Consider the following 13,308-nt stretch of genomic DNA (forward strand, 5'->3'; position numbering starts at 1 on the left):
CAAATCTAAAATCCTAATAATACTATCACCTAAATACCTCTTACATCTCCTCTTTTCTCTTCATCCCCACTAGCACTGTCCTAATTCAAGTACCACTTGTTCTCTCTTGGATTAATGTGAAGACGGCTAACTTGTCCATTTCCATTCACTTCCTCTTCTATCCTTCACACTTCACTAGAGTGAGAAATCAAAATGCCCATCTAACCATTTCATTTCTCCCCTTCAAACCCCTTCCATGTATCCAGTCCAGGGTTCTTTGGATTGCACACATAGAACTCATGATCTTAGCCCTGCCAACTTCTTCTGCCTCACCCCTCAACATTCCTTGCCCTGGACTTCTCACTCAGCAATTCCTTGTAGTGTCCCATCGTCCCCGTGCCTCTATGTTTTAACCTGCAATATTGAAGGCTGGACCATCCCTACTCCTCAACCATATGTGCAATTCCTGCTCACACCTCAAGACTCAGCTTGGGCACCACTGCCCTGAGAAATCTTTTCTATTCTTTCCCACTTCCTCTTCCATTTTCAGGGCCTGAATACATTCAATTCTTCATTTATTCAATCAACAAGTATTAACTAATTCCCCTTTGCTAGGAACTGGTATATACTGGGTACTCAAATACGTGTTGAACAAATAAATGCACATATAACAATGAGTTAAAAGAAAGTCCCTGTTTTCCCAAAAGTGAGAATTCTCACAAGAATATAAGTGCCATGGCTCTCTAACAGAGTTAGCCCTTCTCAACATTATTTTTAAATATATCAGTCTCCCACATTATACTGTGAATTTCTTTCCTTCTTTCTTTCTTTCTTTGAGAGAGAGAGAGAGAGAGCAGGGGGAGGGGCGGAGTAAGAGGAAGAGAGAGAATCTCAAGCAGACTCCACAGTGAGCACAGAACCAAAAGCAGAGCTCGATCTCAGGACCCTGAGATCATGACCCAAGCTGAAACCAAGAGTCAGGGGCTTAACTGACTGAATTTCTTAAGGACAAAAGTTTGTCTTTTTCATTTATATATCCTTGGTATCCAGCCCAGTGTTTCTCATACAGTAAGCACTCACTAAAACATTGTCCAATGGGTGAAGGAAACTATTTCACAATAAAATGTATAAATATTTAAATATTTCCTTAAGTAAATGCAGGTTCTTTTAAAGTTGAGGTTAAAAAAGAAAAAAGAGGGACGCCTGGGTGGCTCAGTCAGTTAAGCATCTGCCTTCGGCTCAGGTCATGATCCCAGGGTCCTGGGATCAAGTTCCGCATTGGGCTCCTTGCCCAAGGGAGCCTGCTTCTCTCTCTGCCTGCTGCTCCCCCTGGTTGTGCTCTCTCTCGCATGCTCTCTCTGACAAATAAATAAAACATTTTTAGGGCGCCTGGGTGGCTCAGATGGTTAAGCGTCTGCCTTCGGCTCAGGTCATGATCTCAGGGTCCTGGGATCGAGTCCCGCATCGGGCTCCCTGCTCTGGGGAGCCTGCTTCTCCCTCTGCCTCTCTCTGTCTCTAATGAATAAATAAATAAAATCTTTAAAAAAAAAAAAAAAAAAACATTTTTAAAAATTTAAAAAAAGGAAAAAGAAAATAAAACAGTTCTGTGGTGATAACAAAAAATGACTAATGTCAAATCAGCAAAAGTTAATTAAGACAAAAGAAGAGTTTATCAAAATTTTAATCAGCATTTTAAAAACAAATCAAATGCAATTGCAAAGTTAAAAAAGACACAACTCCCAACTCTTTAATTTTTTTAAAATCAATGACACAGGGGCGCCTGGGTGGCTCAGTTGGTTAAGCGACTGCCTTCGGCTCAGGTCCTGATAGGATCGAGTCCCGCATCGGGCTCCCTGCTCGGCAGGGAGTCTGCTTCTCCCTCTGACCCTCCCCCCTCTCCTGCTCTCTCTCTCTCATTCTCTCTCTCAAATAAATAAATAAAAATCTTAAAAAAAATAAAATAAATAAAATCAATGACACAGCAAATGTTAGATTCATATGTACGAGATCTTAAGGATTCACAGAATGTCAAGTTGCACGAACTTTACAGGTTGCCTGGTGCTGTCCTTTTATGTAATCATCATTCCTATGGAGGTGCTTTCCTGTTCCTAGGAAGCATTCCTTTAATGTGAATTCCATTTAGCATTTCCATGTAGGTAAGATTATCAGTGAACTGCCTCTCTGGGACTTCTGGGCAAAATCAGCGGGCTAAAATTATCATTCCAGTGAGTGAGAAGTAGGGTGAGGGGCTGCTTTGGTCTTCTCAAATCTAAAGCAGCACTTACAGCTTCTCCAGCTAAAGCAATTCTTCCTGAGGGGAAAGTCCGATCTGATTCTATTTTGAAACTTCAGCAACAGGACTCCCGTGACTTTGCCCTTCAAAGAGCCTCTGTAAAGCTAGCTGCTACAACTGTGGGACGAGAAGCCTGGACTCCCAGGCACAGAGAAAGCAATCTAAATGTCAACTGTCAGTGGGCGGAGGAAAATGGGGACTGGGGAGGACTTAGTTTTATTTCACAATACCAATATCACATCAGTTTTGTTTCTTTTTTCCTAGTTCTCCTGAAAGAGAGCTTTCCAATTCCTTCCAACGTGTGAACCCCAACCTCTACTTTCTTACAGGCTGCGACATTTGGGTTCTAAATAAAGAGGAACAAATCAATGTCTGACCATCACTCAAACAGTCCCACATATTAGGGTTAAGAATGGCAGCAGTGAGGGCCCAGTCTCACAGCAGAAACATGCTGACGTTCTCAGGGTGACTCTCACATGAATCATGGGTTCTGGGGATGCCCGCTTCCCCAGCTTAGGATCAAGGGGCTGAGGGACAACATTAGACTTAAATCACAGTCCACACCGCATGTTTTATAAGGTGGGAGGATGTAGAATCTGGAAACCTGGACTGTACATGTAAGGGGGAAGAGAAAGAATGAACGTTTATACCCTCTAAATATTACATGTGCAGGAATGCTTATTTCCTTAGAATTTTTTCTAATCTTTAATTATGGCAAAATACACAAACCAGAAAATTTGCCATCTTAACCATTTAGAAGTGAAAAGTTCAGAAAAAGTACATTAACACTGTTATACAACCTATCTCCAGAACTGTTTTCATCTTGCAAAACTGAAACTCCAAACCCGTTAAGAAGTGCTCCATTTCTCCCTCCCCACAGCCCAGGGCAACCACCCTTCCGCGTTCTGTCTCTATAGATCTGACTACTCTAGATACTTCATCTAAGTGGAATCCTACAGTATGTCTTTTTGTAACTAGATTATTTCACTTACCACAATGTCTTCAAGGTTCATCTATGTGTTAGCATGTGTCAGAATTTCCTTCCTTTTTAAGGCTGAATAACGTTCCATTGTAAGTATATAGCGCATTTTGCTTATGCATTCATCTGCTGATAAACACTTGGGTTGCTTCCACCTTTTGGCTATTGTGAATTATGCTGCTATGAACATGGGCATACAAATATCTCTTTGAGACTCTGCTTTCAAATCTTTTGGATAAATACCCAGAAGTGGGATGGCTGAATCACATGGTAATTCTATTTGTAGTTTTTTTTGAGAAACCACCATAATGGTTTCCAGAGTGGCTGTGCCATTTTATATTCCCACCAACTACATCCTTGCCAATACTTGTTATTGTCTGTTTTTCTGATAGTAGCCATACTAATGATTATGAGGTGGTTCCTTAGTAATTTTTCTATTTTCTATACTATCCCTGTATTATCTTATTTGGAGAAAATTCAGTGAAATACATTCAATCATTAAAAGTGATCATGCAAACATATTTATTAATAGAAAAAGATCTTTACCCTATAGTCTAATTTTCTTTTAATATGCAAGTTATTGTAAGAGTTATATGAGACTATGTATACTATCACCTCTGTTTGGGGAAATACATATAAACATATTAATAGAAATGTTTTATACAGACTTAGTGGAATGTGGAAAGGAATATAAAAATAATAAACCAGAATGTTAACAGTAATTATCTCCGGATAGTGGTAACTTAAGTGATCTTAATGTTTTTTCTATTTACTTTCTGATTTTTACCCAATGAATATGCATGCCTTCTATAACGAATAATAACAATACAGGGGGTTAACCTTGTAAGTAGGTTGGGAATCATCAGGTACCTAAATTACTGTGGGCAGCCATGGTGCTTTGGCCATGAACTACCACTCAAATGTCTAAGAACACTCAAGCCAAAACAGATCAACTATAATCCTATTGTATAAATTCTACTTTTATTCCCTAAGTGCTACGAGGGCTCTATTTGGCTAATATGATAGGGGCTAAAATCTGGAAGATACTGTAATTTGCCATCTATATCCTATAGCCCCAGAATCAAGAAAGAAGAGACCTTCAAAACAGCCCATCTCTGGACGTTTCTTTCTTGATCCATCACTTTTGTTCTGGCTTCACTGTCCACCCATTCAGCTGGACCCTGGATTAGTCTTTGGAGAAATGGATTCACTACACACAGGCTTCCTTTTACTTTCTCTAATGGCACATGACCTCTCCAAGAAAGGACCAAGGGAAAAAACTACGAGAGAATATAAATTGACCCTTTTCTTATCAATTTTTAAACAATTCTCAATTGCCTGCTGAGCTAGGGACATCACCCTCAGTCCTCCATTCAAAGTTCTCCATTATATAGTCTCATTTTACCTCTCCACTGAGTTCCCAACTAAACTCCAATGAACACTAACGGTTCTGAGAAGTTACACGTGGGTTTCTAGAAGGCTGAAGTAGGAGGTAAGCAGTCAGGACCCCAGGCTTCAACCAGAGCAGCCCCACTTTTACCTAACAATGGAAAATCGTTTGAGAAGTTATGATGCACAAAGAAGACAGAACCTTATTCAGCCATTAAAAACTACATTTCAGAAGAATATTCACTGATATAAGAAAATGTTCATGGGGCGCCTGGGTGGCTCATTCGTTAACTGTCTGCCTCCTGCTCAGGTCATGATCCCAGGGTCTTGGGATTGAGCCCCGCATCGGGCTCCCTGCTCGGCGGGAAGCCTGCTTCTCTCTCCCACTCCCCCGCTTGTGTTCCTGCTCTCGCTATCTCTCTCTCTGTCAAATGAATAAATAAAATCTTTAAAAAAAAAAAAAAAAGAAAGAAAATGTACATGATGTTAAATGCTATATGCAGTATTGTCCAAATTCTTATATATTCTAAGTATGTAACAGACCTAGGAATAAACGTTTCGAGAGGAAACACATCCCAGTGTAAATCATGCTTATGTAAGAATGACAGATCTGTGGGTGCCTTTTAAATTTTCTCCCTTCTATTAATAATCATTTTTAAACATGTTTATGTAATCTGTGCTTTTAACATTTTTTTAAATAGCTCTTTTAAAAAAAAGGATTCCCTTTCTTTAAAAAGATTGTTCCTGAAAGCCTTTGCTCTGCATTTCTCCCTTTCTAAAGCACAGAAAGTGACTGATCAAACCTTACTTACTCACCTTTGCCAGAGACTTCCCAGACTAACATCTGGTGGTTGCATGCAGAGAGAGAAACAGGATAGGCTGCCTGCCCCAGAGGTTTCAAATACAATGAAATCAAAAGGGGGGGGCGGGGGCGGGGAGAGCAAACAAGCAATATCCCTTCAGGCAAGATGCATATGCCACTGTCTCCCCGTTGATCTTTACCAATAATTCTCGAGTTACCTGCCTTAAAAAGTCCTTCACAGTTAATATCAGCAAACTGCCAACAACTTGTAAAAGGCAAAAACCAAGAAAATCTAAGCAAAGAGAAAGAACATGCGTTTTGTCAATACTAACAGCTGGCAAGGAATGCTTAGCTTTTTCCAAACATCAGAGATCTCCTTGTAGACAAGACATTTCTACTAGATCTTTTTTTTTTTTAATTTTTTTATTGCTATGTTAATCCCCATACATTACATCATTAGTTTTTGATGTAGTGTTCCACGATTCATTGTTTGTGCATAACACCCAGTGCTCCATGCAGAACGTGCCCTCCTCAATACCCATCACCGGGCTAACCCATTCTCCCACCCCTCTCTACTAAATCTTTAATGCTCACCAGGTGCTTTGCCTTGGCTCGTTCTTCTTCACTTGATATCCTCTCTCGAAGAATAGCTCTGGTTAACTGCTCATTAGCAAAAGCCCTCTCTCGGTCCAGTTCTTTGCCTTGCTTTAGTCTAAAAAGACAAGAAAGGACTAACTTAGAATTATTTTATTGATTATGATTTAATGAAAAACATGAATAAGAAGAGAAATGGCCAAAATCACCTTGACCTATAATTTATTAAAAGCGGGTATGTTTTCTAGTAAGTCCCCATGCAACCTCTACCCAAGCATTTAAAATAGCAGAATTCGTGATCATGGTATCTCCCCTGCCATCATCTTCCCCTCAACACTGACTCATTCAACTGTTTGTTGAATACACACCAGCTGTTGGATGAGGCACTCATGATACAGTGCTGAACAAGAAGGACGGGTCCCTGTCCTCGTGGATCTTATATTACAGCAAGGAACTAAAAACATAATTAAGATGTCTTCCCTCCAGATGAATTACTCCCATTTTCCAACAATCCTCATATGCAAAAATGGCCAGACCTTTGAACAGCAGGGATCCTCACTTCTGGAATGACTCCAATTTGTCCCTTAGCCCCAGACCAAATGTAACACTGTGGACATAGTCTAGCAAAACAAGACAGCGGAACTTCACCTCCAAGATCTGTACACAATACTAATTCTTTTAATGAAGCATCTGACAGCACTGGGTTTATCAGTAACCTCATCACACAATTACGTCATATTAAGTTACAATCCACTAAAACCCCTCACTGTGCATGAAAAAGATAAATTACTTTGGCACCGATTTTCACCATAATGCCTGGCACATAAAGGCATTCAGTAATCACTGAATGAGAGTACATTTTAGTCTAATCTTATGGACAAAGATTTTCTGATTGCCTTTTCATCTCTTGAGAGAATAACCCCTCTATACCATCATATCCCCAAAGGTACAAGCAATGCTTTAAAAAGAAAAGGTAAAATTGCTATGTTGGTATAAGTGAAATTCTGAGTGAAATCTACTTTGTAAGTGGGAATGATGAGCACCAAACTGAATTCAATACTAGTCTATCAAATTTTAGTTTTAAAAAGGTTCTTGAAAAGAACTAAAGAAAATAAAAACTTGTTACTATTTTTAAATTGCCACATCATCCAGATACTCTGAAATTCTCAGAAATCAATTACAACCAAATTTCATTATAATCAATTATAATTAAAAATATAATCAGAGGAGTGCCTGGGTGGCTCAGTCCGTTGAGCATCTGACTCTCACGTCATAATCTCATGGGTCCTAGGATCAAGTCCTGAGTTGGGATCCCTGGTCAGAGGGGGTCTGCTTCAAGATTCTCCCCCTCTGCCCCTCCCTGCATTCTCTCTCTCTCTCAAAAAAATAAATATATATATATATATATAAAATCAGAAATTACCTTGTGAAATATATTCCTAAAAAACTGAACCTGTGTTTTTATGTCTTGAATAAAGATGAATAACAGAAAAATATTAAAACCTACACTTTGAAATTCTCTAATGCAAAAGTAACCTCTAGAAACTTTTCCTTAAGCAGTAAGTATAATTACACTTACACAAACCAAATTTCTCCGTATTATTTCACAGTAAGTTCAGCAGCATCAATGCTATCAATACAGTAACTCAGTGGACGTGCATAATCATAAAAGAACACTGATAATTAGAAGTCTCGTCATTTCTGCAGAGCAGCAGTTCTAAAAGTATACATAAATCAGCAGCAGCATCCGTGGGAACCTGTTAGAAATGCAAACACTCGGACACCACCCAGTCTACTGAATTAGAAACTGTGGGGGTAGTGCCCCATAAACTGCCTTTTAATAAGCCCTCCAGGTGATGCGAATGCATACTAAATAAAATGAGAGCCACAGCCCTCAATTAGCAAAATATACTTCTCCCCACGTAAATCCTGGAGATCTATAAAAGGAGAGTAACAACAAAAATGAAGTGGTCCACATAAGTATAGTGTGCTGGTAACTGCTGCGGTTACTATATCAGATTGCAAAACGGTGCAGTTAAAGCATTTTACTAGCATATCACCTGCAAGTAAAAGGTATTACCTAGGTTACAAGTCAGGTGGAAACTAAAATAAAATAATAAAAATTACTATCATACATAGATCACCTACTATATGCCAAGCACTGTGCTGGGGACTTTACATACAGATAGACAACTATTATAAAAATCACATTATTAGTTCATCAACATAAAATGAATGCTATACAACTAGATTTTCTCATATCTACCACATGTGGTATATCATATTTTAAAGTATTGTTTATCTAATAATAACTACCTATTTTTTCTAATTTAGTTTACTTGCATATGATATCAATTATAATTACAAATGGAGTTAAAAGGGGCTCAACTTTAGAAGTTTTGGCAAGTTAATGAAAAAGAAGCAAAAACTTGAGCACAAAAGCCTTCAGTGTTATAATAAAAATTAAAATTATCAGTTTGTAATAGCTGGTACAGATGCACAAACTTTGGAGTTGGGAGTCCTGGGTCCAAATCAAGGTTCTAGCACATACCAGCTGAGTCAATACTTGAGTTAATCTCCCTGGGTCTTGTTATTCTGAGTAAAATGAACCAGTATAATACCTACCTTACAGGGTTCTATATACACAAAGCACTTAGCATAAAGCACTCAACACTGTTAGGTTAAGTAGTAGTAATAACAACAGTACCCACTATGGGGTCAGGAATACAGAAAAAGCGGTAGTTTTCTGAAAAGAAGAAGAAAATCTCCAAGTTCACTAAATACACCATGACTATATATGCTTTGTCTTCTCCATCTTTTTTTCCAAGTTCTCACCAATAAGAAGCTCTACTTTATTTTTATTATCTTCATGGACTTCCAAAATCAAAAACTGACAATGACCTGCAGACCTATCCCTTCATATGCTCCTTCGTTTCTTTCCCACTTGCCTAAATATATATATATATATACACATACACACATATATATCCTTACATATATATGTGCGTGTGTGTGTATATATATGTGGTAGGTAATAAATTCTTATTACCTATCAGCAACCTAGCTGTGCAATCTAACAAACCTGTTTTCTCAGCTTTAAAATATGATGGTTGAACCATGTAATTTTAAAGTCCCTTGCAGGTAAAAGTTTTACAAACAACACACATTAAATACATTATTCTCTATCCCATAAAAACTCTTGAGAAAGTTGGTGGCAGAAGATAAATGAAACAAATCTCCAAATTTTATCATTTTCACTCAGTGGGCATTTACATTTCCAGTCTCATCCTTGGACTTTCCCACTACTTGATAAAAACTATGAACTAGGTAAGAACAAAGGGAATCCACAAATTCATTCAAGATATAATTACGGGGTGCCAGACATTATTCTGATTACTGAAAACAAAATGGTGAGCACAAGAGACACAGTCCCTATCCTCATGAAGCTTAAACTCTGATGCACTTTTTTTTTTTAAGTGAGGTTGCTCTGAAACTAGATGGATGGGAGCCAGTATCTGAATTGAAATCTAAAGGATATTAACTGAGCAACCTAGGGAAGGAGAACGTGTTTTAGGGCAGACATCAGTCGGGTCCAGAGGTACCGAGAAAGGCTTTTCTTTAGAGCTCTGTGTGTGCCTGTTTCAGACACCAAAGGCTGAGACACCGAGAGTCACTGAGGGAACATTGTTAACACACATATACACACACAAACACACACACACAATTGTCAGTAAAAATTAGGGCAAGGCTTGGAAGGGTTCCTGAAGCTTAAAACTGCCTTTGCTATTTTAGGAAAAAAAATTTTAGAAGTTGTGCTTCCTTTCATATTATTCTGGAGGGCAGAGTTTCAGATAGATGGTAGCACTAAATGAAGTTTCCTTTTTACTTCAGAAGTAAAAACAACAGATGAAAAATTTCTGAACTGCTGTATTCCTAATTTCCCCAAATCTCTCCTCCGCAAAATTCATTTACAGCAATTCATTTCTTCTAATTAAGTTTCCTCTTTGACTGATCCATTTAGATCACTTTCCAAATGCTTTGCAAAGAAAAACTGCTCCCAATTCTCAGAATTCTCAGAAGCTCCCAATTCTTTTCAGAGCTTTCTCTCCAGGGCCCATGCTTTGGTTATTCCATCGAGCTATTCTGCTCAGTGGCCATCTATGAAAGGTAGATGGCTGTAAGATCATCTCATTTTTCTCTTACTTTGAGCCAAATGAGATGACCCAGCTTTCTGGGCCTGAGTGCTACTGGCCCAATGGTGGAGCCACATATCAGAGCTGGGTTGTTTTGTAAACACTCCGCAAGGTAAGCAAGTGAAGTGCTATTGCCAATCGAAGGCAGCACTTTACTTCTTTGAAGGTCCCGTCAGGTGAAAAGGAGGCATGAGATAAAACGGGTCTCTGATTACTAACTAGGCTTTCCATAGCTTTAAGAATTACCTCGAAAGAAAATTAAACAAACCAAGTATCTTGGAGAATACATTCCCTTTTTTATTTATTGGCATTCCCCACTTATTATTTCAGATCTCCTGGTCTAATATTATTCTACATTAAGCCCCTGATTTAAGTTTCATTTAAATCTCCTTCTTTTAAATACATATCTCTCCTCATTTAAATTCTCTAGAGTTTTAAGCAAAGAAGTAGGAGTTTAGTGTAAACTTTTCTTATTTGCATTAAGTAATTGGATAGCTTGCCTAAGCTTAATGAAACAAATACCAGGCAGCTCTGCCCTTATACCTCAAGCCCTAGCAACTTAGCCGTTTTTCTCAGTATATTCTCAATCAGGTGAGAGATTTAAGATACACCAGCAAAATGAATTTCTAAAAACCAGCCAAATCTCCTATAATGAATATTATTACATGTCCTTTTAAATGGGGAAAAAAAAAAAAAAACCTCATATACATTCAGCTTTCATAGATATCTAAAATCCAGTCCTACACGTTTCTGTTTCTGTATAAAAGCCAGCCAGTATTATTTTATTCCAAAGAACCTAAAGATTTCAAGAAAGTGGGAAGGGCATTTTAAAGATAGCTTTAGCTATGCATTTTTTATGTAGTCAACCTCATTATCCTCCATGAAGGAGGCATTACTATCCCCCCTCTTTCACTGGAGAAAGACTGAGATGTGCAAAAGCACATGGGAGACATAAAATGACCTGATCTGATTTCCAAAGCTCTGCTTCTTAAACCTCCTAAAGAGTGAACCCCTCTAACAGGAATTAAATCCCATTACATCGCTCACCTTTGTGGTCATATAAGGACAGTCTGTAAATGTGATATTATTTGCAATTATTTTTTTTAAAAGCTCATTTTTTATTTGTTTCCACTATATCAAGTCAGAGTTTGCCAAAGTCAAAATTATTACCAGCCCTTTCCCAAAAGTGGTTTGGCTTTCAGGTGCCCTGTTTCTCTGAACCTGGACACTGCTCAAGTAGCTATTCACAAACACTCAGATTTATCTTCATGTAGGTTGACACATAAGTAATTCTATACAATTCTAGCTTAGAAAATTACTTTATAATTTAATGTATAAAGCCATTATATTACTGAGGAAAGATGACAAGAACCTCAGATAATGGGTGAGAATGGGAAATGAAGATTGTTAGAGATAAAGTGACTTGATGAAATGATTTATTTACAACTGAATTGTGACCGTTTTACACAGACAATATCTGCAAATTATTGCAATGCACTTAGAAAGACTGTTTCAAACACTGGAAGAGAAAAATGAGTGACTACAACCTCAAAGGTCAATTCTAATGCTAATGATGACTTTTATTTTAATACTTTGTCAGAACATGCTGAACCAGCATTCAAAATACTGTTTACTATTCATTTTTTAACCAACTGAGCCACCCAGGCGCCCTACTATTCATTTTTTAAACAGAAAAGCTGAGCTGGGTAATTCAACAAACTAATTATTAGACTATTAAAAATAATGATGGAAAAAGTATACAACTTTTTATTAGTAAGACTTTATAAAAATAAAAGTACACAGCAAGCTTAATACTTCTCTCCTCAAATTATTTCAAATACTGGAAGGAATGTTTGTGCACTGAAGTTCCAAAATACACACATAAAGATGAAGGTACATTAATATAGCCACATTATAGTCATGTATAATAGCTATGTATTATATGTAACATTTATATGTATCTATATGTAATATATCTATGTACAAGAGATAAAGAATCAGTATTTAATAATGCTGACCTTTGGGCCAGGCACAGGTCTAGGCGCTTGTCAGGTGTAACTCACAATAATCCTATGGAATCAACTATTATATTTTGTATTAGGAAATGGAGACAGAGAGAAGTTATGTAAAAGCAAAGCATATGTAAGTGAAATAGTGCCTGGCTCTGGCAGGCATTCAATAAATATTTTTGAAAGAATGAATACAGAGTATGAGCGCAGTTTAATATTACAGAACATAGGTATTCTTTATATAATGGTAATTTAGCAATAAATGGCACTGTCTTGGAAAATTGAAGGACTGCAATCTAGAAAACCATATAGTAAATCAGTATTATTTAACCAGCATTATGACCTGGCTCTGAATATAACTGAGAGGACATATATTTTTGTCATCTATCATCTATATAAATATCATTTAAAATGACATTTAGAATTTAACAATCAAGGTTTCCTTCCTTTGCACAAAAACATTTTCTAAAAAGTGATTTTAGCTTACATTAAAATTTAGTCATAGTCTGGACATTTTCCTGCATAGCTTCAAAATGATGCTGGAGGGAAAACTCAGCCCATAACTGGAAGCCCACAACTTTTATTGGGGATTACCCATAGCCATAATCCTAACCGGTTTTCATCCGCCCACCCCCCACCCCCAGATGATTGCCTCCCATCCCATATCACATATTATTTCATACCTAGAATCCCTATTTCAATTCTCACTTAGGGAAAAAGTTCTACCTGTCCTAGTTTTCTGATACCATTTTCTTACCAAATACATTCTTCTACTGCAGTGGAAAATACATTTATATTAGAAAAGAATTCTGATTTTTTTTTTTTTAAGAATTCTGATTTTATTCTCAAGTTAATGTCACCATATCCATGGTTCATGCACCTCCCTGTCCCTTGGAAATTCACAATTAAATTCCCTAGGAGGAACTTACAGGACACCCTGAAGCACCTCTGCCTTCCCTCTCCTAGAAGGACCTAAAGCCACTTCTTTATCTAGCTTAAGCTGAATATGTAGAAGCATCTTAAACCAAAATAATCAACTTTTTATTTTAAAGAATACATCAATAATCACA

The 13,308-nt window shown here is 37.6% G+C and overlaps 1 protein-coding gene across 5 annotated transcripts in view; it reads right to left on the reverse strand.

The window, feature by feature from the left end:
• CHCHD3 (coiled-coil-helix-coiled-coil-helix domain containing 3) overlaps nucleotides 1-13,308 on the reverse strand; it is a 271,107-nt gene that overhangs the window by 167,151 nt on the left and 90,648 nt on the right. For all 5 annotated transcript variants that reach the window (XM_044920171.1, XM_021692981.2, XM_044920172.1 and 2 more), the window contains exon 4: nucleotides 6,037-6,154. In XM_044920171.1, the coding sequence (XP_044776106.1) occupies nucleotides 6,037-6,154 (118 nt within the window). The remainder of the gene's footprint in view (nucleotides 1-6,036; nucleotides 6,155-13,308) is intronic.

Source organism: Neomonachus schauinslandi, chromosome 12, assembly GCF_002201575.2.
Source record: "Neomonachus schauinslandi chromosome 12, ASM220157v2, whole genome shotgun sequence".
In the NCBI taxonomy this organism is placed as follows: domain Eukaryota; kingdom Metazoa; phylum Chordata; class Mammalia; order Carnivora; family Phocidae; genus Neomonachus; species Neomonachus schauinslandi.